This window comes from Poecilia reticulata, linkage group LG2 (assembly GCF_000633615.1).
Source record: "Poecilia reticulata strain Guanapo linkage group LG2, Guppy_female_1.0+MT, whole genome shotgun sequence".
Taxonomy (NCBI): domain Eukaryota; kingdom Metazoa; phylum Chordata; class Actinopteri; order Cyprinodontiformes; family Poeciliidae; genus Poecilia; species Poecilia reticulata.
Window position 1 is genome coordinate 32151239 of NC_024332.1, and position 24022 is coordinate 32175260.

A 24022-nucleotide genomic window follows, 5' to 3' on the forward strand; every position below is an offset into this window, starting at 1 on the left:
AAGGCAGTTTTGATGGTAGAACTGGGGTGTGAATACTTATGCAAGGAGTTGTCAATAAATATACCTCAAATTTTGAGTTGAGGTATCAACTCAAAAGTTATTATTATTAGTAATATAATCATTATTAATTATACATTTATTTCATATTTCCCCCTGCTGACCATTATAAATGGTCTTCTTGATGCTTATGGACACTTTCTGCGTATCCAAGGCATAAATAACTACTTACTCCCTTCACTTTACCACATCATTTCATGTATTGTTTACATTTTGTTCACTGATGGCAATATGAATATGGTTCATCAATAATTATATATTTTTTTATATATATAAACCTGATGCTTTGCATGATGATTCGCTTAGTACCCACGGAAACTCTTGGGCTCCTGCTGATTGGAACACATTCATTGGTGTATGTTCCCATTAATGATTCAACAGTACTTGTTAATATTAAATGTTAATGTCTGAAATATGTTCTGTTTCATAAGTACAAACTCGGAAAGAGGTCTGTCACATTCACTCTCCACTACAAGTCTGAGCAGGAAGAAAGTGGTGGTGAAGGTTAGCGCAAAGTCTTTCCTTCAACAATATGCAGCTGCGGCAGGTTGTGAAACAGTACCCCAGACATAGCAGCCTAAGCCCAGCGGGAACAGCGTCACTCCTCTTGGCATATTAACCAGCGTCCACTGTAAGCGCCAAACACACCGCGACGGAGGACGTCAGGCTCGCATCCCATCCTCAGAGCGAAATGCTCCGCGTACCGGATCTCACTCACGCTATCCTCCCGGATTCCGTCCGGCGTTTCGGCGAGGGGGCATTCACACGCACCGGCATACAAGCGGGATAAAGAACTCCTCGATGAAGTAGGGAGGTTAAATTCAGAATAAGCCYCCCAAAAATTAAACAAAAAAAGTGGAAAGAGGTATCACTCCCCGCCCCCGGTCCGCGCGTAGAGGATGCAAGAGGAGTCAGCACAAAGACGCAACATCTGCAACTTCAGGATTTACTTGTAAAGGCGTTTTTTTATTTATTTTTTTATTGGAGGTCGCGGAATTATAAGTAAACATGCCTGTGAGAAGAGGTCACGTTGCGCCACAAAACACGTTCCTTGGATTAATCATCCGGAAATTCGAGGGTCAGAGTGAGTATCTTTGCGTAAATTCTGCTACCTGGCGATTCTCTGGATGTCTTTCAGTGAACACCGATATAAAAGGAGAAAAGTGAATAGATGTCTCACTTTTTTCCCCTTTTCATAAAAGCACTTAGATAACAAAGACAGCCAATATAGTTTATTTATTACAACGTCATTGTAATAATGTTTTAAAAAAATGCTAAAGTTTTCTTTATTATTGTTAAACGGAGCTTATTGTCTCACCTCTTCACAGATCGCAAATTTATCATAGCCAATGCGAGGGTGGAGAACTGTGCGATTATATACTGTAACGATGGTTTCTGTGAGATGACGGGCTTCTCAAGACCAGACATCATGCAGAAGCCCTGTACCTGTGACTTTCTCCATGGGGACCTCACCGACAAGGAGGCGATCAACCAGGTGGCGCAGGCTGTGCTTGGCTCCGAAGAGCGCAAGGTGGAGATCACCTACCACCGGAAGGATGGTGAGTAACTGGGCATGGCAAAGCAATGTGGTCAGTGGCGGTTTTGGCATGAATAACGCCCTGGGCCAGGCCTTCCTTCGGCCTTCCTTCGGCTCCTTTTCCTACCTTTTGCTTGGGTATGGAGCTTCTTTGGCATAGATGATCTTACTCGGAGTTGCACTTAACTTGTGATGCACTATGACTGGATTCACAAAGAGTCGGCTTTGTTGTTGCATTCTGTGTTTTGTCCTCTTTGTTATTGTTTTCGTTATGCAAATCTTCACAGAATCTAACGTTATTTGTTAATAGGCATGGCGTGGGTATTCAAAACTGCTAAAAGGAGATGCAAGACAAAAGTCCCAGGTAGACTGGGATTTTTTTTTTTGCTGTTTGAAACAGAGCATAGCAGCACTGCCACTTCCCTATCTGGTGCTACACACTGGCAGTAAACTGGCTGGAAGATGGCCACCTCACTCTCACAAGAAAGACAATTAGTCATGTGGCAGAAACTAAAGCAGCCCAGGCATCATTCTTATTGAAACTATAACACCAAGCGTATCAATAAAAAGTGTGATCTTCTTATCTCTAAAAGWTCTGTGTTTTTGACAAAGTTACTGTTTTCCAAGGAAGAAAATAAAACACAGCGGTATTGAGCCTCATATCATAAGCCTATAGTGCCACCCTTATATATTCCAAGATTCTGTCAAACACATTTGAAGAAGAATTGTCATGGAGTCCAGTTGCTTTTTAAAAAATTTCTTACGTAAAATAAAGTGTTATTAAAAGGATTATATTTAATGGATCTTCAATAGAGTCACACAATAAATAATAACTTAMAAAAGTATTAAACAAAATTATYAAACATATATATAGCTGGTTGGGCTGCAGGCYGGATATCAGAGCARATATCCTGACTGATTAACCAGCTAATTGTTTGCTATTCTTGTTTTACTCCTTAAATAATGTGATGGCAAAAAAGGTATAATGTTTCCCTCAACAAGAATTTGAAAACTACTGCTACACATGGGGAGAATATTTTTCTTCTTTTTCTGTTGAGATCTTTGTAGTAAAATCCWAAACAACAAAGACATGGCATTGAAACATCATTTTAACTTTACTTAGTGTTATTTTAACACTAGTTTTTCTTTTAAAATAAACACAATTAAATAATCTAAAATATATTTGTTTTTAAATGTGATTGTGTGAAACTAAACTAAGTTTTAATCGGTGTTATACATTAAATATGTAATATCAGTCCTGGACTATTAGTGACTATGCAGATCCTCAAAATGTTCTAGTTCAGCAGGTATAAAGGTAGATGGKGACTTCACTTCATATCAGTTTAATTCTTTGCGAACATAGCCTTTCATATGCAAACCTTTATGACTGGCTGACTGGAGATGTAAATAAACATTATAAATCTTGTTTGGGGCACAACTGACTGATGTGCCCCCCACGAGGTGCTTGTGATGCCCCAGTAGCCTTTGTCGCTCTGGGCAGGGGACCGCATCACCCATGTCAAAAACTGTTACTGAGTGTGGCCGGTATGCATGCAAGTCAAGAAGCATCTTTTTTGACATGGTTCAGCCATGCCGCAGCTCCTCTTTGCTGCCCCTATCATGATCCTTTGTGTCAGTCGACCACAAACATACCCGAGTCAGTTACACGGAGTAAAGTCCACATTACCCCAGATGGGAGAACACAATGAGGGCAGTCAGCTGTGGCTCCAGCTTGTAAGTTTACTCTGAAGGTAATATACAGCGTGGAAGTAAAAGTCTGACTTTGATGTTGCTAAAACACACAAAGGAYTTTCAAAATCTACTTAGATGTAACATTATTTACTTTTAGAAAATTACTATTTGAATACATATTATTTTTATTGACTGGTTTGGATTGATTGACTACATTGGCACTGATGAATACAAATAGTCCTTTCACTATGGTTGTGCAAAAAATATAAGTAATAGAGATGCAAATCTATATCATATGTTGAACTTAGTACAAGACATCTAAGAGGCAAGTAACTATTAAATATTAAATATTAAATATTATAGATCAGAGCTTACTGGCTGATTTATGATCTTTGTTAGTTTTTTTCACTAGGTTTTGATCTTGTGTGAGTGAGCAGTCACTGTAAGAAAAGGTTCTACTATTTCAAGCAAAATCTGAAATGATTTTCATAATAATTTTAAACTGTTTTCAGAAACTTTTATCAAACCTACTATACGTGCCAGTCTCCCTGTCTATGCCACACAGATTGCAAATCTTATTAACAGATTCCTAAAAGTCTGTCAGTGTTTCAAAATCKATCATGTTTCATTACAGACAGAAGTGACTGGGCTCAAAAGGTGTAAACGATGCAACTTTGCTGCATTATATTTAGGTGTCTGTTTAACTAAAACGTTGAGTCCTCTTTAGAAATAGCTTCCACACAGACAGGAGCCCCAGTTAGGCCCACATGACTGTGCTCATTCATGGTGCTTTCACTGATTGTAAAAACATAAATATTTTGTGTCTCTGGCTGTCCGGTCACCTTTCAGGTCCAGTCAAGTTGAAAATCAGCTGATCTGGTCACCATCTGATTTCCCTCTTTGTGCCTATCAAACAGAGCCCACATCTTGGCTTTCTTTTAAATCACATCACAAGAGAGAAGATTAGAACAGAGGTTTTGTGAGGTCATATATGCTGAACAGGATTTAAGGTTTGATGGACTGTGGGAAACAGCAATGAAAGTGACAGATTWTACAAAACAGATGAGCGGAGCCACAGTGGCATCATCCTTCCCTCTTTATGTGCAGCCATTTGGCAGCAGCAGTTCTAGTCTGCAAAAACAAATGTTACGTTTGACTGTTGAATGGCATGGAGAGCTAATTAAGAAATGCATCATCACTCAACCATCGCCGCCTGCTTTATGTTTTATTTCTGTCTAAGTTAAGTTTTAATCCGCATGGTGGAGGTTTTGTAACCAACTGCAAAATAACGTTTGATGGATTTTGGTGTAGTTTATTGTTAAGTGTTAGGCCAAAATAATGTGGCAAAATTTGGCATRCTCTTTGTAAATTATCAAAGCAAAACTGCACTAAACGGAGCTGCCTCAAGATATTAGTCTAAAATCCATTATAGTAAAAAAGAACAAGCACTACTACTGCCTTTTTAATAACTTCACTCTGTGTTTTTTCCTCATTCTAGAAGTGGGACACTATGGGTATGCCACAATGGCCCCGGCTGTATTGCTTAATTGGGCCGAGACCCAGCTGCTAGCCCTTAGCCATGCCTGCTCAACCAGGCTGTGCAACCACTACCTCCATTTGGCCCTGGATAACTTCTACTTATCACATGTTAWAGCTTGCTAATTTATTGATGCTAAACTGCACAAGCAAATATAGATGTAGAGCTTTTGGACAAACTTCTCTTCCAAAAACCACTTTTTGGAAGCAAAGTATTTTGTATCAGAGGCAAAATAACTATACAAAATGAAATTTTTAAATAATTTCATTTTTTTAAAGAAAATAACTACTCAGATTAGACTTCTATGTAGTATTGCCCAACTTGCTAAATTAGGAATTAACTTTGGCTCACCAAGTTTTCAGAAGTTCAGCTAAATTTTGCTAGCCACACCTGGGGAATCAAGAGTTTCCTTAAATTACCCTGGCTGACAGCATAGAATAAGCTACAAAGATCTCACAAAACAACACGACTTCCCAAATATATAGAAATTTAAGAACAGATCAGGAACCAACAGATCAGAACAGATCAGGAACCAAATACTTGAAATCTATGGGCCTCGAAAGGGTCATAGAGCCATTTCTACAGCTTTGAGACTCCAGTGAGAGCCACAGATAGAGAAAACATGGAAAAATGGTGAACCTTCACAGGCTAGTGAACCAAGACAAGTTCTTTCTTGATCTTGTTACCTCTATTTACTATCCAAATGTGCTTGATTATCTGAAAAATTGCCAAATAACCAAAATCTGAGTGGGGTCAACTACACTCTAGACTTGAAATATGTYATGATAAACTGGCATTTGATGTTTATAGCTGCAAAATTATAGCCCTGATATGAATGATGTGGAGAGAAAACAGTCCTAAATCGCAGAGAATTAATACAATGTCACCACTCAGTGGCATAAATCCCCAGATTGACCACCTCCTACTGTGCTCTCTGCAGAGCTTTTTATGGCCAGCATGACTTGGCTGCACACAGACAATCTGAGGTCACTCCTCATTTAGAGCAGCACATAAATGTGCATGTTTAATTTTAATTTTGAGCCAAKGCAGGGTATTTCTTTTAGCAATGCTGTACATTCTATCTGTCTCTCTGAGATGACCACAGATGCATACGCAAACAGCAGTGTCGTTTTTAAGGAGTTCAAATGGAAGTAAAGAAGTAATATTTTATTTAATCATAAGGAGCCAGGGTGTTAATAATTAATTGGGAGCTTGACTACATTCTGGGCTGCGGATACATGTTTAATCTACCATCCGCAGCTATCAGCCTCAACTTCTCTTCCTTTTTTTGCTCATCTTGAACAAACTGGGAGGTAGTTACATCGCTGCAGGCTGTTTACACATGCCACAGTCTAACACGATCTTTTCAAAAGTGCACATGAAGCATGTTTATTATATGGGAAATATCTAAAAGCAACTTTGCTTTGTTAACCATCCTCACGCTACTTTTCTGTAGCATTTGAAAATCATCTTGTACCTAGAATCTTTAAAGAGCATAGCATGAGAGCTTCGAAGCCTTTTGACATTATCATTGCCTTCAGTCTCTTGACAATTCTCCTTGGTGTGCATCACAGCTTCAAGACACAACTCCTAATACTCCTCAGAGGAATTTGCAGTGAGCTCATGAATAAAGATGTCAGGGCTGACAGTGCTGTGACTGGGAATGAGCAGCTTACAGAGTAAATGCATTAAACTGGTATAGAAGACCCAGTTCGTAGACTTCCACTGCTATAGGGAAATTAAAGATTCATGCCATCCTGGAGAGCAGTATAYCCATTGATTTAAAAGCGTCTGTAAGTCGAAGTCGATGGATAGAAAGTGCGTTTGATGCCTCTGCTTCCTCACGGTATTTCGATCTATCTGTCCTAATGCAAATAAGCCATAATCCTTCGCATTTAAACCTTTCATGTTCCTCACTGTATGCATCTAGTTTCAAAATAAACCAGCCCCAGTTTAGACAGTTTGGCAGTCTCATTGGGTCCCTTGTTTAATGCGTGAGATTTACTGGCTGTTAGCATTCAATATGACTTAAGTTGCAACCTTAAACCTTAGTGTTTATGCTTGGTTGTTTTCCTGTGTGTTTAATGAAATGGGAAGTCTTAAAAAATGAAGTTTGGATTAATGAATCTGTGTTCCATCAAGAGCAACAAAGCTTTGGCCTTTTTTCCCCTGAACAGACAACACGTTAAGCTGCTTATATGCATGCTGCTTAGAAAAGAAAAGTAATGGAACAGCGGAAAGTGCAGAAGAAGACTTTCAACATGGGGGCATTTTCTTTTAATTTGAGTGTTCCTCTTTCTGGGAAAAGCCAAGACAGGTTGTGAGAGATATTCCACATGCAGGCTTCCTCCAGCGTGGATACATATTCAATGAGATAAACGCTTTCCCTTGAGGGCTTTGTAAAGCTATCCTATTCCAGAGGGTGTAATAATACTTTGTACCTGAATGAGTCTTAACAAAAGGAAGCTGACACCGTGGAGCAGAGAGAAGTTAAATGGATAATGGMTACATAACAGCAGCAGCTTAGCTAAGCACGCTGAATGATCTGGGACATGTGGTTTGCGTGGGTGCAGGGTTTCATAGGTGACTCCCCACCAAGGGGACTGAAGGGCCACGTGCACCCTGCCGAGGCTTCAGTGGCAGGGGAGGGAGGGGACACGGGACAGAGAGTGCCTCCAGTACACAAGGTGTGTTGTAGGACACTTGGGTGGCTGCACTCTAAAAGAGTGCATCCATTTTTCATTATGCTCAGCCTTCACTGCTGTCTTGCTCTTCAGTATTCATCATATATAAACTCTCCAAGCAGAAGTATCAGATTACATGTCGAATTAAGTGCTATGAGAAATTTGGATGCGTGTCGTAATTGAAGTACTTTTTTGACACACTATTAATGTCAGCTTCATTATTGGCAGTATTGGATGAAGAGATAATTATTAATTGGGATGTGAGGGCAGTACAATGAAGTCTGTGAATAAGTGATGAGAATCTGCTATGGCGTTAATTTCATGTTTCAGCATTTGGCAGAATTTAAGATATTTCTTATCCTCCCATGTATCTAAAAATACATTTTGTGTGAGGCAAAACTTGAAGAAATGAAGCACACCCCTTGAAATAGCAAGTAAACTGATGGATAGAATTTATGCATGTCAAAGATGATGTACTTTTGTTTTGTATTCTCTGCCTGTATTGTGATGAAGTGTGCACATTTTCTTTTTTCAGAATAGGATAGAATGTCACTGGTTTGCTTTGTGGTTTTTTCTATACTTATTAATATTCTGATGACATCAGGCTGAGAGTCCAATGCTTTCATGTCGTATATAAAATCACCCATCTTAAATAAGTAAATATAATTTTAAATTTAAAAATGTCAGAGGTACAAATAATTTCAGGTTCAATTGTAGAAATATTATATAGCAGCTTTTGATTTTRAAAAAAAATGGCTTGTTCAGTTTTATTTGTGGAATTACAAGCAACTTAGATTGAATCTTAGAAACAAGAGTCTGAATCATTCTACACCAATTTCCAATTAGCTAAAATACAGTTTTTATTTTTTAGTCTTTGAAAAAAAATCATTGCTTATGAACAATATTATGAGGTCTTATGAGAAYTTTAAAACACCAAAAAATGTGCTTCCTTAAAAAATATTTTTAAGTCGTGTCTCACTAATATAGTTACAGATGAGGAAATRGAGCATCATGAACTGGCAAAAGTAAACACAAGCGAATCACTGCTTATAGCTGGTGCTTAAAGTTATCCCTTTTGGCTCTGAAGATGGTGATTGAGGATGAAATTAGACCAGACTGTGTGGCTAACAGCAGTCTCACTGAGGAGAGATATTGCCACAAGCCCCAAGGACTTTAAACAAAGGGTGAGTTTGCATGGCCTCTCCCTGCATGCCCTACTCTTGACTGACTATGCCCCTAATGTTGTGTATTGGCCAAAGCAGAATAGCCTTTAAACAGAAACATGTCAGATTTCATTAGATACAGCTTGCAGCTGAGCGGTAGTTGCAGGGCTACTGCACTAGCGTTCGGAGAGGACGATGCATAAATACTAAAAGTCAGTGTTCAGCAATAACAAAGCAATTAAGCCAAAAAGAAAAAGGGTGATTCACATTTTAAAGTGAGATTTGATACTATTTAGTAAACTCATTTTACTTGAAAATAAGCAGAAGTYTTTCTGTCTTGAAGATGTCCTCCTTCTTTCGACACAAGTGCTTGTGATTCTCTTCATAAAAATGTTCAGATGATCGTTTAATTAAACAGCAACGTCTTAATAATTGATGATGGAAATGTAATCTGGAGTAATTAAATTTCCATCCTGAAAAGGGGGCTAGRCTTAATATGCCATCCCTTCATTCAAGCAGGTGTAAATTACATTTCTTGGCTCACAAGAAAACATTTTATAAATGTCAGAGACTGAATAGCCATTCATTCGTTCATCGACGCAAAATGCATCGTCAAGGATGTTAACCACATCTTGCAGCTGTGACCACAGCCACTTATTGTTTTCTGTGAAGAGTCTTGGCAAAGATCGGAGTATTGAGCAGCCTGAGACCTAAATAATTAGTTATCTTCAGTAGTAAACAAACCCAACTCTACAGCTGTAATGAATAAATTCCATAGGGCAGAGGTTTATCAAGTGAAATCAAAATTAAAGGTTACAGAGAGGAAACTAAACTAAAGGTTACAGAGAGGATGTAGAGCCCTCAAGTCCCCACATCTTTACTATTTTTGCAACACTTTTCCACATTTAGCAGAGTGTASAGGAGCGTGACTCATTTTGCAGTTTAAAATACTTTCTGCAGAGTAAGAAAATCAACACATGCCAATAAAAACAACAAGTGGAGTTGTGAGCTCAGGCTCTCAAATATTTGCCTGGAAACAGCATGATTTGTGATAGTACATTGCAGTATAACACATTGCCAAACTATGACTATTTTTTTACTAGATTAAGTCACTCAGTTTTGTTTTTTTTTTTATAAAAAGTTTGAACATTTTTCCCAAATTACCAGACTTTCATGCAGCTCCAATAAYAATTACTTTATGATAATAAGTTGCTTTGTTAACCTAACCCAGTCAAGTGCGGTCTGAAAGCAGATGATTCCYTTTCCAAGCCTTTAAACACTGGGATAAATGAGAATCAAATCTCACGTTCATGCTTTGCAGTGTGCTATAATTACCTTTGTTCATAAATAATTTATTAGATAGGAATTAATATATACAGAAAGAAATTCAGAACTTAGTGTAAAATGMAAAAATAAAAATAGATCAAACAAAATAAAATAATACAAATTTGTTGTTTTGCGTAAATGCAAAAAAAGACAAACCTATTTATGCCCTTGAGCATATATTTGTTAAAATACTGATTCTTGCAACCCCTTTGAAATATTATTATAGCTCTAACTACTGGCGGATGAACCTCAACCTGTTTTCGGCCTATCACAGGGTTCTTTCTGTTAGAATCTCCATTCGTTTCTTCAAATCACCTCAGCAAGAAAATACACAGCCCCAATGCACACTATGATGAAAGTAGAAAATGTGAAGAGAATAAAGTATTAACAAAATCTATTAACAATCATACGTTATTGAGATGTAAACATTACAACTTGAAAAACTACTTTCTGAAATGCTTCATCACCTGCTGCCTTGAGTGCCAGATTTTTTTAAGCATTGTGAAAGGAAATGACATATTTGCAAAGTGGTAAAATTTCACTTTTCTTACTCTTTTGCATGTGTTACAGGAATGAAATACAAAACCCGAGTAAACATTGACAGCCAAAATAAAGCTGCGAAAAAGCTTGACATCTCTTGCTTTAAAGCTATTCCTGTGAGTGATAACAAGCATCAGATGACAAAATTCAATATATATCTTTGRTGAGTTACTTTGTGTCAAACTGAAGCTGCATGATGTTCAATCCATACTTTATAAGACCATCCAAGATTTTATATTTGTACATTTAATTTTTATATTGCACATAACAAGCAGTTTCTCTACTCAGAGTCCCTCTCGGATGACCAAGATTCTCACCCTGTCTCTCCGGGAGAGCYGAGATGTATCCACTTGTATCCACAATCTCATTCTTTCTGTCCCTACTCRAAGCTCATGACCAAAGATAAGAGTAAGAGCATCGGCTAGTAAATTGTATTCACTACGAATCCAGGTACAGCATTCGCATTGCTGGACACKCAATCTTTCCCTCACTCTTGAACAAGACTCTGAGATACATAACCTCCTCCACTTGGAGTAGGACCTTGCCTCCACCCAAAGGAAACATATCATATCCTTCCACCAAGMAGCTTCTAGACTTTAGAACCTCCTCTGCTCTCAATAACCTCAGACTAAGAAAGAGACTAGACCCGTGTCATTGTGTGTACATCCAAGCTGACATTTGCTCAGTCTTTGTTAATTTTTTTTATAAACAGTCTGTTGCTGTTTTTTTTTTATTTTTWAAATTTCCCTACCCAGTTACAAATTTCTTTCAATCCATTTTTTCCTACGTTGTAGAGTTGCCCTCCGTGTACAGTTATTTATTCTTTTGTTAATTTTTTTATACTTTCACCTTAGTTTGAATAATATTATGTATGCTTCCATTTGCCTCTTGCTGCTGATACACTTGAATCCCCTCACTGTGGAATWGTAAAAGATATTTCTATTTTATTCTCACATTAGAAAAATCCTCATTGTACTTTGCAAGGTTACCTAAAACTTTGAGCTCTCTTCTGTGGTGTTACATTGTGWCACACATTCCAATTCGCTTTTGATAACTGAATTAGCAAGTATACATTTCTACTTGTCAATTTGAGTTTTTTTCAAGTGGTTTCAGATGMTTCTCAAAAAAGTGATATTTTGAGTAAAAGGTGTTTCTAATAGTCTGATAACATTAAAATGTTTTAATCTTTAAACTATAATATAATATATCGGACGTACTATGCTGCTGTTAGTAATGTGCCAAGGGGAGTTTATGGGGTTGAAGAATAAATAAATAAAAAACAGCATTTTTGAGCAGCATGATCAGCTGGTCACTGGTTAAGCTGGTCAAGCTGAAAATCGGTCAATTCCAGTAACCTGCTGAGCAATCTGTGCATCCACTGTCCCTCTAAGAAAYGARCATCAACATTATTAAAGCCATCCATGCATTTAGGACAGTGTTATTTTGCTGTCTGGCTGGCCTATAAACAGCATTCTTATATTAATATTTCATATATTTGTTCAATCATCTAGACGTCATGCAGTTTCCAAATGAGGGTGGTTAGGCTTTGTGGYTAACCTTCTYGGATMAAAAAAAAATAAAAATCCCTAAATCCGGAAAGGAATAGATTTGACTGGAGYYTTTTAAATRRGATYGCTACATATAGATGCCTAAGAAATCMTTCTCMTGACCTCTAACAACAATATTTTACTCAAGCACAGTGCACATGGCTTCACTATTGAAGTGGCTATGGCATGGATCTTATCCCAGGGGTAATACTYGTTTTGTTCTTAACTTTCTGTTGAGAGCAAAACTAAAGAGAGTGTGAAACAGTGTGAAATGTTAACTAAAGCAAGTTTACTGCTGTCATGGTCCATGAAGGTTAAACAGAGGAAGGGTGCGATGCCAGCATCAATTAAAGCTATATATGGCATTATGTCACTGTAAGATGTGTAGTAGAAAATAGTTTGTCATCCATCAAAGCTCAGGTGAAGGGGTGTCCTTGTTATTGTTTGCCAAGAGAAACTGTGAAAAATAGAACAACTATTTTTAAATATAACAATTTTAAAGGACTGAAAGTGTATTTCTTATGTGTATTTCCTGTTAAAGGCATTAATTAACATTTATAAGGATTGTCCATCCCCTTATCTCTTAGCAATTATTTCAGGTAATATTTTGAATAATCTACTGAGAAATGTCATACTTGTCTAAGTATGTCTTAATATGACTGTATGTAGAAATGTAGAATKTGAACATTTTATAAAATGAATGCAAGCAAAAAAAAAAAATAGCGTACGGCTTATTGTCTTTAAAATAGCAGACTTTGGGTGAACTAAGTCAGCATTAAGTTAAATGATTTTTTTTTTTACATATTTGGTTAATTTATTTGTATGACATCAAATTAGAAATTACATGTACAAAATTTTTTTTAAAACCAAGAACAAGTATTTTCCAAGTATTGTCTTCTTTTTACTTTTTTGATGAAAAACTTGAAAATTTACCAATAAAACACAACAGTATGCAAACTGCATCTTGTATTGGTTGCTGTGACGATAATATTTCAAATGCACTACTCCCTCTGCTGAAAAAGACTAATTATCTGCTATACTTAAGGTAAAACATTCCACTGTACAATAGTGGCAATTATTTGTGCCAATAAAAATGTCAAGTGACAAAACATTTATTTGTTTTTGTCATTTTTGCAAGTATAGCTCCAACCTCTTTGTTTCCAAGTGTGCCCATGAAAAAACATTTTAAAGGCTAAACAGCTATGCTTCCAAGCCTTTATGTGACTCCACAGAACCAACAGGAATGCACTACACTTTGGAAATGTGGGTTTTAGGCCTAAACAGTTTTAAAAAAATGTTTAGAGGCAATATGGTATTCTGCAAAAGTTACAATTACATAATTTTTGTTAGTAGGTCATTAAATCAACCATTTATTGCTTACCTATTTCTGTACTCAATTATACAAATTTATTGCTGAAAATCAAAAATCAGACTTGCTTTTCTTGCAATGATATTGTTAGGAGCTTTTCTTTAGATCCATTTTAGTAGAGGTGACATTCAGCAGGAGACCATATGAGAAAAAGGACCCCTGCTGCTTAGCCTTTAAGCATGACTATTGTTTCCCCATCTGTTAAGGTAAGGCTCAGCCCAAAACCCTTCCTGCTGAATTCGTCATTTTGGATTTCTGTTCCAACAGTATCTCAATGTTCGATGATGCGTAATTGTTTTAAGCCAGTTAAAACAAAAGATAATTTTACCATAGAAGATATTCCGCAATGATGAAGAAAGCATTTGCAAAGTGTTGTTAGTTTATATATATTTTTTATTTGAATGCTCAGTGTGAATACTTAGGGGGGAAAAATGCCCTCAAAAGCTAAATTTCTATATTCTTTCATTACAATTATTATAAAACTTCAATAGTTTTTTTTTCTACACAGCAAATTTGGAAGTGTTCCATCAACTCCTACAGAGTTAAATTTTACACTTTTAAGGTATCTATATAGGTGCACACTGGATGGTGTAGATGTTACACTTTTGAAAGTGTTATTTGTGATGGAGTTGAATCAACATTCACAGTAGTTGAAATCAAATACACTTCAGTGTTAATTTACCCAAAAACTAGTGTATATTGTCAAAAGTTAACACTATGAACGTGTTAATCCAACACAGAAAGGTGTAAAGTATATATTAACATAGAAATCTGAGTTTTGAAATACTACTGGCAGGGTATGCTGTGGTGGCGCACGGGTTAAGCACAGCCTACATATGAAGGCTCTAGTTTTCAATGTGGCTGTCGTGGGTTTGATTCCCGGTCTTCCCCTCCTCTCATTACTCACTTTTTTTTGTCAATTTACTACCAAATAAAAGTCACTAGAGCAATTAAAACCTTTTTCACCCAGAAACTACTGGGCATCAATAATCTCCAAATTCATTTTAAGACATTAGATGCTACAAAAACACCAGCACCATTCGCAGAATATAATCTACTTTTATTTCAAAACATCAGACAGCACTGAGAGCAATATACAACAAAGGTCATACATTCATGGTACTTTGCACTGAAGGTGAAGCTTTGAAAGTTCATTGGAAGCAGCCATGGATGGTCTTGTGATCACTGATGTTGAAGTGTCTTTGGTGCTGCTCTTGTTCCAGTCTAGAAGGAAAAACAAGAAATATAGCAGAAACATTAGGATAATAAATATTTTAAAAAGTAGTGTGAGCAAAACTAATCAGACTCACCTGTGTGCGTTCAAATAACTCTGCCCACCTGGTTTACAAGATAAAGCATAAAAAGTCATTAATAATTACTAAAGAAATTAGTCAGCTTATAGAAAAACATTTGGACAGCATTAAAAGTCGCACCAACCTGTCTGAAGAAATGTTTTAAAGTCTTCATAACAGGCTTCAGTCACCAACATGACACACTGACAAAGAAAAAAACATTTTGGCAGTTTTTAGATGTGCCACAGGTACAAAACACCAGAGTCAAATGGCTCAGTTGCCTCCTCCCTGTGTAGATATGTTCTCCAGAGTCCTGCTAATCACCCATCCATCCATCCATCCATCCATCCATCCATCCATCCATCCATCCATCCATCCATCCATCCATTTTCTTCCGCTTATCCGGGGTCGGGTCGCGGGGGCAGCAGCTTCAGAAGGGAGGCCCAGACTTCCCTCTCCCCAGCCACTTCTTCCAGCTCCTCCGGGGGAATCCCAAGGCGTTCCCAGGCCAGCCGAGAGACGTAATCCCTCCAGCGTGTCCTGGGTCTTCCCCGAGGCCTCCTCCCGGTGGGACGTGCCCGGAACACCTCACCAGGGAGGCGTCCAGGAGGCATCCTTACCAGATGCCCGAGCCACCTCAACTGGCTCCTCTCGACGTGGAGGAGCAGCGGCTCTACTCTGAGTCCCTCCCGGATGACCGAGCTTCTCACCCTATCTCTAAGGGAGAGCCCAGCCACCCTGCGGAGGAAACTCATTTCGGCCGCTTGTACCCGTGATCTCGTTCTTTCGGTCATGACCCAAAGCTCATGACCATAGATGAGGGTGGGAACGTAGATCGACCGGTAAATCGAGAGCTTCGCTTTTTGGCTCAGCTCTCTCTTCACCACGACGGACCGGTACAGCGCCCGCTTCACAGTAGACGCTGCCCCAATCCGCCTGTCGATCTCCCGTTCCCTTCTTCCCTCATTCGTGAACAAGATCCCCAGATACTTAAACTCCTCCACTTGAGGCAGGACGACCCCCCTGACCCGGAGAAGGCACTCTACCCTTTTCCGGCTCAAGACCATGGCCTCGGATTTGGAGGCACTGAGCCTCATCCCGGCCGCTTCACACTCGGCTGCGAACCGCTCCAGTGAGAGCTGCAGATCACGTTCCGATGAAGCCAACAGGACCACATCATCCGCAAAAAGCAGAGATGCGATCCTAAGGCCACCAAAACGGATCCCCTCAACACCTCGGCTGCGCCTAGAAATTCTGTCCATAAAAGTAATGAACAGAATCGGTGACAAAGGGCAGCCTTGGCGGAGTCCAACTCTCACCGGAAACGCTAATCACCTAATTATTGTATTCAGGTGTGGTGCAGCGGCGGCACATCTAATGTTGCAGGACAGTGGTCCTCCAGGACGGGAGTTTTACACCTGTGGCTTAGATCAAGCCAAATGGTCCAGCACAGCCACTCCCCCATTTTGCAGTCTACAGCCAAAAACCTAAAGAAAACGACCCCGCAGCTAAATAATGCCAATTCAAATGAGCTCCAGATTTTCCTGACAGTTTCAATGTTAGTTTAAGATAATAAACAGTCATATATACCGTGATATCCAAACAAATAAACGTACGTTAAGCAAACTGTGTATATGAATCAATACTCGTGTAAACGGAAAAATAAATGCCTCCATAAGAAATAGTCAAAAACATGATCATTTTAACATGGAACTTACCTTGTTATAATAAGCTYCAGACAAGACGCCATACTGCTGCCTCCGCTCCTCAGGCAAACATGTGACGCAGTAGCGGAACAAGACGGCGTGGGCCGGGGGGCGGGGCTAATGACCGGGCCCAAATAATAAAGCTCATGACAATTTAACTTTACAACATAGACATGCCCGAAACAGCGGAGCTAACAAGTTTCATGACCACCGAGAGCGACTTTGTCATTTTGAAGTCCATCTGACATGAAATACAACAAACCAAGAGAAGAACAGAAGCATCAGGATACTAGTCACTAATGATGAAACAACACAAATTCAAAACATGTTACCGTTCCGTAGCTCTAGTTTGCCATTTGCTGCCAAGTGACTGATGATGACGTTGGTGACAAGCTWTACCCAGAATGCACCTGGAGAAAATAAGGACGATTAATTTGTAGTTTTGTGTGTCATAAAGTCAAATATGAGTGAAAATAAAGCCAGTCATGTGGCACAACATTTTATTTAATATTTTACACCCACTATGTCACTAAAATCAGTCAGTCTAATAAACAATGGGGCATGAGTCAACAATGGGACACCCTACTATATAAGCTATCTAAATCAACACCAGACAGAGTGTTGAGTGAGAAATCAACACTGGACTGGACTAACTCTTTGGAACTCTTAGGGAATCAATTAGCGTCAACAAGTGTTGGATTGRTGCCATATTTTTAACGTACAACACTTTCACTGGAAATCTGACAGTTCTGAATTTGCTGTGTACTCGCAAAAAAAAGCAGTTTTTTTTCTGCAGAAATATAAAACTCAGATATTTTTTCTCTATTAATAACCCTAATTTTTCAGCAATCCTCTAACTCTAGACATGAGCTGTAAWCATTATAAAACATTTGCAAAGTGTTTATAGGGTTTATAGCTCATATCTTTAACAAGGCAAAAGTATTTACACCCTTTAAACTTTTTGTGAATTTTATCACCCAACAACCAACAACTCCAATGTATTTTATTAGTATTTTACRTGACAGACCAAAAGAAAATCACAAAGTAAAATTTGAAAATGTGTGATCTGCATTTATATTTAGCCCCTAAATAAAATCCACTGTGTAYATCAGTAGATTAATCAATATTAGCACCATATTATAGATATGCTTTATTCAACATGGAGAGGTGAGCTAGACAGAGTTGAGGWAGATGCTCATCTTCCCACAGGACAACCTCAAACATAAATCCATAGTCACAGTGGAATGGTTTTAGAATGATTTAGACATTAGTCTAATTCATMATWTTTAACAAAATCCAGAAATGACTGCTTACAGATGCTCTCCAAAAGCAGATGGCTAAACAAAATAATTAAAAAAGCAGGCTGAATATACATACATGGTAAACTTTTTTTATTTTTATGTAAAAAKAAAAAAATGAAAACCATGTGTCATTTTCCTTCACATGGACAATTATGCACTAATTTGTGTTTTTTTTTTATCACAAGGGACCCCATTCCCAAAAATACTGACATGCCATGAATGACAAAATGTGATAAAGTTTTGGAGAAACACTGCAAAACACTGCATGTGATACTGAGTGGAAACAGGATTTGAGTAAAACCTGTGTTAGTATGTCTGTTATTTTYTGTGCATCCTATTATTCTTTCGCTTTTTATGTTTTTATATCATCTGTATCATATAAAAACATTGCTGCTGGTATACAGAATTTCCCCACTAAGAGACAATAAAGGTTATTTCTATTCTATTCTATTCTATTCTATTCTATTCTATTCTATTCTATTCTATTCTATTCTATTTGTATTCTAGTCTWTTTCTATAAAATATAAATCAAACCTTTTAAGCTGCCATTTGAGCCTGGTCTGTGTGAGGAGTAGTTGGAATACGGTCCAGATCTTTAGAATAAACGTGTCTGACAGTGAAGAGGYTCATATAAAAATAGATTTCCTGGAACTCAGAGTCAACACATTGAGTTCTTCGATTGCAACGTTAAAGGTCTTGTTTTTTAGCTAATAACCGTGTTGTATAGATTTCTAGTATTTTCTCTACTAGCTAGAATTAAATAAATGTTTGAAAGACCAAGATATAATCAAAACATTTTTTTATCCTACAGTTTTATTGGTTTTATTAGAGCAGAAATATTACCTGTATTTTTTCCAGAGAAATGCATTTTTTTATGCAAGAGGATTTTCTAGTAAAGGACAAACAGCTGCCCTGCCCTGACAGCCGTGTTCCTCTTCATCATGAAATACAGTGAGGCAACCACAACACGAGGCTAGATGTAGTCCACACCTGCTGGTCCTATTATCCTCACACTATATATGCAGCTGTATGTTGCGTTATTTATTCCCATGGGTTCACCTCACACTATACACTTGAAACATTAAATATAATTGGTTCTCCAAKAAKAATTCATTAAAGTTTTTTTGTTTGTTTGTTTCCTATTCCATTAAAATCATATTAGGGTATTTCAAAATTGACAATGCATCACTACTTTCATTCGTTTAGATGCAGAAACCCTTCCAACGCATTTCTGGCATGTTGAGGCAGAGCAAGCTCGTTATATTTAGTCAGACACCAAGTCGGCTGCTAATGAATGCTGCTGGCAGGGTGTCTGTGAGCCCCGAGGAGATTACAGGGAACACTGATAATGTGTGTCCTCTCTATAAATGAGGAAGACAGCAACCTACACAGACAGATCGGCAGACTTTTCCATTTGGACTGTGTCTTTTCTGCCCATACMAACAGGATGCATGCAGCTGTTTCCATATAGCTTCTAAAAACGCTAATCTTATTTTCGTTTGAATTCATGGTGGGAATGTCCATTATGTTGTCAAGGATTTAATGGTTTATGAGTTAAAACACTGTCAGAATTGCTTTATCCTGCTGGTCACTGATCCGTTATGTCAGCTTAGCCGCTGCWGCACAGTGGCTATTGTGATGCTGTTTAGAGCTCAGCRGGTAGAAAGTTTTACTATCGGGGCCAAGAGGTTCAACTGCAAATATCCAGCACAAATTGATTGTTCTGTTTCTGTCCTTAAATTGATTTTAATAGGGTCAGCCCATTTAAAACATCCCTCTAAATCTTACTCCCTCTCTATTCTGGCCTGGTAAGTTTTAATTCACCTACATCAGTTCCATCTATCTATCTACCTTTCCCTCCATCTGTACATCTAGCTCTCTCTTTATCTTGTTTGCTAAAAAAAAATAGTGTAAAGTAGTTTTAAGTGTAGCAAGTTTTTAATGTGTCCTTTTGATGGGGTTTGAAAACAAAACATTAAACTCAGTCACTCCTGTTGYAAACGACAAACCTTTTCACAATCCTTACACATGATTTCCCATCCAAACACTGGACTTCGAGGACATTGTTTTAGGTAATGYTTATTAGATGGCGCATGTTGAAAAGTTAACAGTTCTTAGGCTGACCTTTAAACGTAGTGATTTCAGTTGTTTGACACARGTATTTTTGTTCTCTTTCAGGGTCTGACTTTCAGTGTACTACTCACACAATCCCAGTGAAGAATGAAGAAGGAGTTGTGATGATGTTTATTTTAAATTTTGARTACGTTGTGGATGAAGGAAGTGACCACTCCACAGAGAACATAAGCCCTGCATCCCCTACAAAGTCAGATCAAAGTGAGTATCAGATATACCAGGAGTTTATTACTGAACTTCTATAAATAGTATCATATCTTCCCATTCTTTGGTCGCCTTGTACTAGGTCTGAGTGTGCTTAACATTATTACCACTTTGCTCCAATTAGTTGTTCCATAACAAGATTTCCAGCCAGGGTAAAAAAAAAAAAAAGTGTGAAATAAATGTTGTTTTTTTTTCAGAAATAAATCTTAGAATATTCCATGATATCATATCTCTTCCAAAAGAAATACACCCCCACTTCAAGTAATGTCATCTTGTTGTAAACAAAATATACCTGGGGTCTGCATCTGCATCTTCAGAGCCACAAGGGATTCTTTGGAAAAAAATTATGTTTTTTCTTAAATTGACAAGGAATGAACTAAAGTGTTTTTTTTTTTTTTGTTTTGTTTTGTTTTGTTTGGTTTGTTTTTAATATAGTCATAATAACAAATGCAGTTTTCATGTCTTTTTTAATGGGAGAGTTGTAATGAAATTCCAAAAAAGAATAACACTAAGAGTACCTGTAATATTTTTAGATTACCTTTTCTCTTCAGTAGGTTGGAAACTACTAAATGTGCTACATCATCATTTTATCATTTGAAAAAATATGTCAGTATATTAAAGACGAAAAGGTAGACATTGTAGCCAATGTTTGTTTGCAAACGTTTTCTGTTTTTCATTTGTCAAAAGGTCATGGAGCACTATTTTTKGGCTRGTCTTGGACTAAAAAGAGTCTTTGGATTCTAAAGTTTGGAGASCCCTGTTATAATCTTACAATATTGCAGTCAKCTGCAGGTTTTAAAATATATATAATGATGCATTTTCAAAAAKGYAAACAACCTGTTTAAACATTACATTTTAAATTCCAGGCAGCYATGTTAGATTTGTTGATCAAGGYTGGTAAGAAACCTGCAACTCTCCCACTTTAAATTYCAATTTAGGCKGGTCTTTCTGTTMATTTTTTTCAAAYTAAAATTTGGAAAACATAACTAATTRCATCCTTGAACCAACAGTGCTAATTGATAAGAATGATTTGTTCTTCTTTTGTTGTTCTAATRGCATAATACAACAAACTGACTAGGTGCTGAATTGCTGTCTTCAAAAGTCCGCCAGTATAGCGCGTACTTACTGTGTTTGAATTTGTTATGAAAAGTTCGAGAACCATTGGCTTATTTTATTAGTCMGCTAGCACAGAGTAGCTTACAAAGTTGCAGTAACAAGCCCCATGTGAACACAGGGAYAGAATGCTGTGCTCTGCTTGTGTCTTTGTATTTTCTCTCTGGGTGTGTATCAGATGGTGCAAAAACAATGAAACATGCAGTTCAGCAATATTCTTTTCTCTGTCTCTAGGGCTCTTTCATTTAGCTTGAGTTGTACCATGTTCATATGTGAATTTTATGCCTCTGCATGCAGCCATGTCCCTGTGTTTTATGCTAGCATTGTTAATCAGAGTTGATGGCTTGTGATGAGGTTTCAAGAAGAGAACCTGTGGGTACATGAGACAGATGAACATACGATGTGACTTTAGATTAGTGGAGTGAGAGAGAAAGAGTCTTCACTACACACGCTCACACACACACTTACTGTATGACCTTAACGTTGTCTTTGACTTTGAATTTCTCTTACACAACAGGAAGGAATTAAAGTTGATTTCAGGCTGCCCTCGAGACTTTCCCATTGAACCTGTACCGTATTTTCCACACTATAAGGCGCACCTAAAAACCTTCAATTTCCTCAAAAGCCGACAGTGCGCCTTATAATCCGGTGCACCTTATATATGGACCAATATTGAGCCACAACAGGTCTAGCAACTACGGTAAGCAGCCGCCGAAGAAGTGCGCGGTGCATGCTGGGATAGTTGTCAGAACGCTGGTTTGTTAATAAAGTTTGATAATACATTTAAAGCCATGGGGGGGAGGGGAGGGGGAAGAGAGACAGATACTGCGGCGGCAGCGTGTCGGTTGGTCTGTGTTACCCAGAAAGCAGTTGGGCACAATATCGCAACATCAACACCAACAACTGGGGCAGCCTAGTATATAAGGTACTAGGGGACCACTTCTTTACAAGTGTGGACGTGTAATAACAGAGTACTGAACAAATTGGCAACCCAAACAGAAGCGTCTATTCTATGCGCCTTATATATGAAAAAGTTTTAAAATAGGCCATTCATTGAAGGTGTGCCTTATAATCCGGTGCGCCTTATAGTGCGGAAAATACGGTACGTGAACTACTGTTTTTGCAGACTATGAGTTTCTTTCTGTTACTATAAAATCAAACATTAATATGATTGTTTTAGTATATTATTTTAGTTGCACAAAACCTTTAAATACCATTTAACTTCTTTAGACTTCAAGTTTTTATTTACTCGTTAATGGTTTTATATGTTCAAAAGAGATATGTATTGCAGTATCACTTACATTTACACACCAATGCAAAATATTTGATGCATCAGCTGCTTTCTGAAAATATGTTTTCTGACACTATTGCATAAGTTGAAAGACTTTTGAAAGTTTGACATCAGAGAATCAGCCTATGCAAGCTTCAGTATCTAAAATTACTCATGGTAAACTAATTTGCTTCTTCTAGCTATCGCCAACCGCTTTATGACAAACACTGTAAATGGAGTTGGAAAACTGGTGGTCTTCACACCTCATCTTTTAATGTGCAGTCCCATTACAGCAGGGCAATATTGGAACCGCTCTTTTATGAGATGGAGATTAAACTGTAATTGCTGTTAGATGCGTCTCTAACATTGTCTTGGGCTCATATTTCTGAAGGAGTAAAACAACCACAAAATTGTTCTTCCTGCCTAATTGCTCCTGTTAATGTTTCATTGCAAATATTACCTATAGGACTTAGACACAAACAAGCATTCTGCATTTAACACTTTTTTCTTGCTTCCCGTGTAACATATTTTTAAAAAAGTAATTTGGTGTTTGATTTTGTAATCCCCTGAAGCTCAAAACATTGTTATTGATAATCAATTTTCAAAAAGTGAAGATGTAGGTTTTATACTCCCGAGTCTCTTTATTAGACTCACCTTTCCAGATGGAGTGCAGTCAACGTGCTCCTTTTAGATTTCTGGCATAATGCAATATCCTGCTGGAATCAGCTGTCATGAAGAAGGGTCATAAAGAGATTAACACAATCAGCAACCATGTAAGGTATGCGAGATCCAAAAAATTCCAAGTCGGGACTCTAAGTGGCTCAGTAGCAGAGCAGGTCTACCATAAACAGAGGCTGCAGTCCTCAATTCTGCTACCGTGTTCAATTCCTGCCCCCTGGCCAACTACTGCACGTCCTCCCTTCTTTTGTAAAACTACTAATAAATAAAGGCTACTGGTAGCATTAGTGGCCCTGAAAAGGATACAATACCAAGTTTGTATTTAAAGGTTGAACTTGCTCCAGGAAAATATCTACTCACCATGACACCACCACTACCGGGCTATGAAGTGTAGATACAAGGCAGGATGGATCCATGCCTGTCCCAGTGTTCAATGTGTTGGGCAGAGATTGTTTTCCAAATTATTTTTAAAGAGTGGTTATTTCATCTACGTTTCCCTTTCTATTATCTAGTTTGCCCATTCCCCTTTGACTTCTTGAAAATACATTTTCCTACACACAGCTACCACTAGACTTTCTCTCCATTCTCTCTGAAAGAAGAAGATGGTTGTTTGTAAAAATCTTAATGAATCGGAAGTTTTAGAAATACTCCAACCAGCCTTCTCGTTCTTCTCCATTCAGTTTTAACGTTCAGTTTTGCTGATTTAGTATTTGGGTTAGCAAGCGATCAAAGAGGTATTTCTAGTGAAGCGGCCGATGAGTGAATATGGCTCTAATTCTAATTATATCAGACTCTAACAATTCTTATAGGAGGCTGTACATGCCATATTTATTTGCTAGTTTCGTAAACTGGGCCATGCTAAAATACTGTGTT

At 37.9% G+C, this 24022-nt stretch overlaps 1 protein-coding gene across 2 annotated transcripts in view; it reads left to right on the forward strand.

Annotated features, from left to right (window-relative positions):
- The first annotated feature begins 575 nt into the window (after nt 1–575).
- kcnh7 (potassium voltage-gated channel subfamily H member 7) overlaps nt 576–24022 on the forward strand; it is a 45518-nt gene continuing 22071 nt past the window's right edge. The window contains exons 1-3 of one of the 2 annotated variants that reach the window (XM_008404024.2): nt 576–1141; nt 1386–1616; nt 19930–20085. In XM_008404024.2, the coding sequence (XP_008402246.1) occupies nt 1066–1141; nt 1386–1616; nt 19930–20085 (463 nt within the window). In that variant the 5' untranslated portion in view covers nt 576–1065. The remainder of the gene's footprint in view (nt 1142–1385; nt 1617–19929; nt 20086–24022) is intronic. The other variant, XM_008404023.2, reaches the window with a different exon arrangement.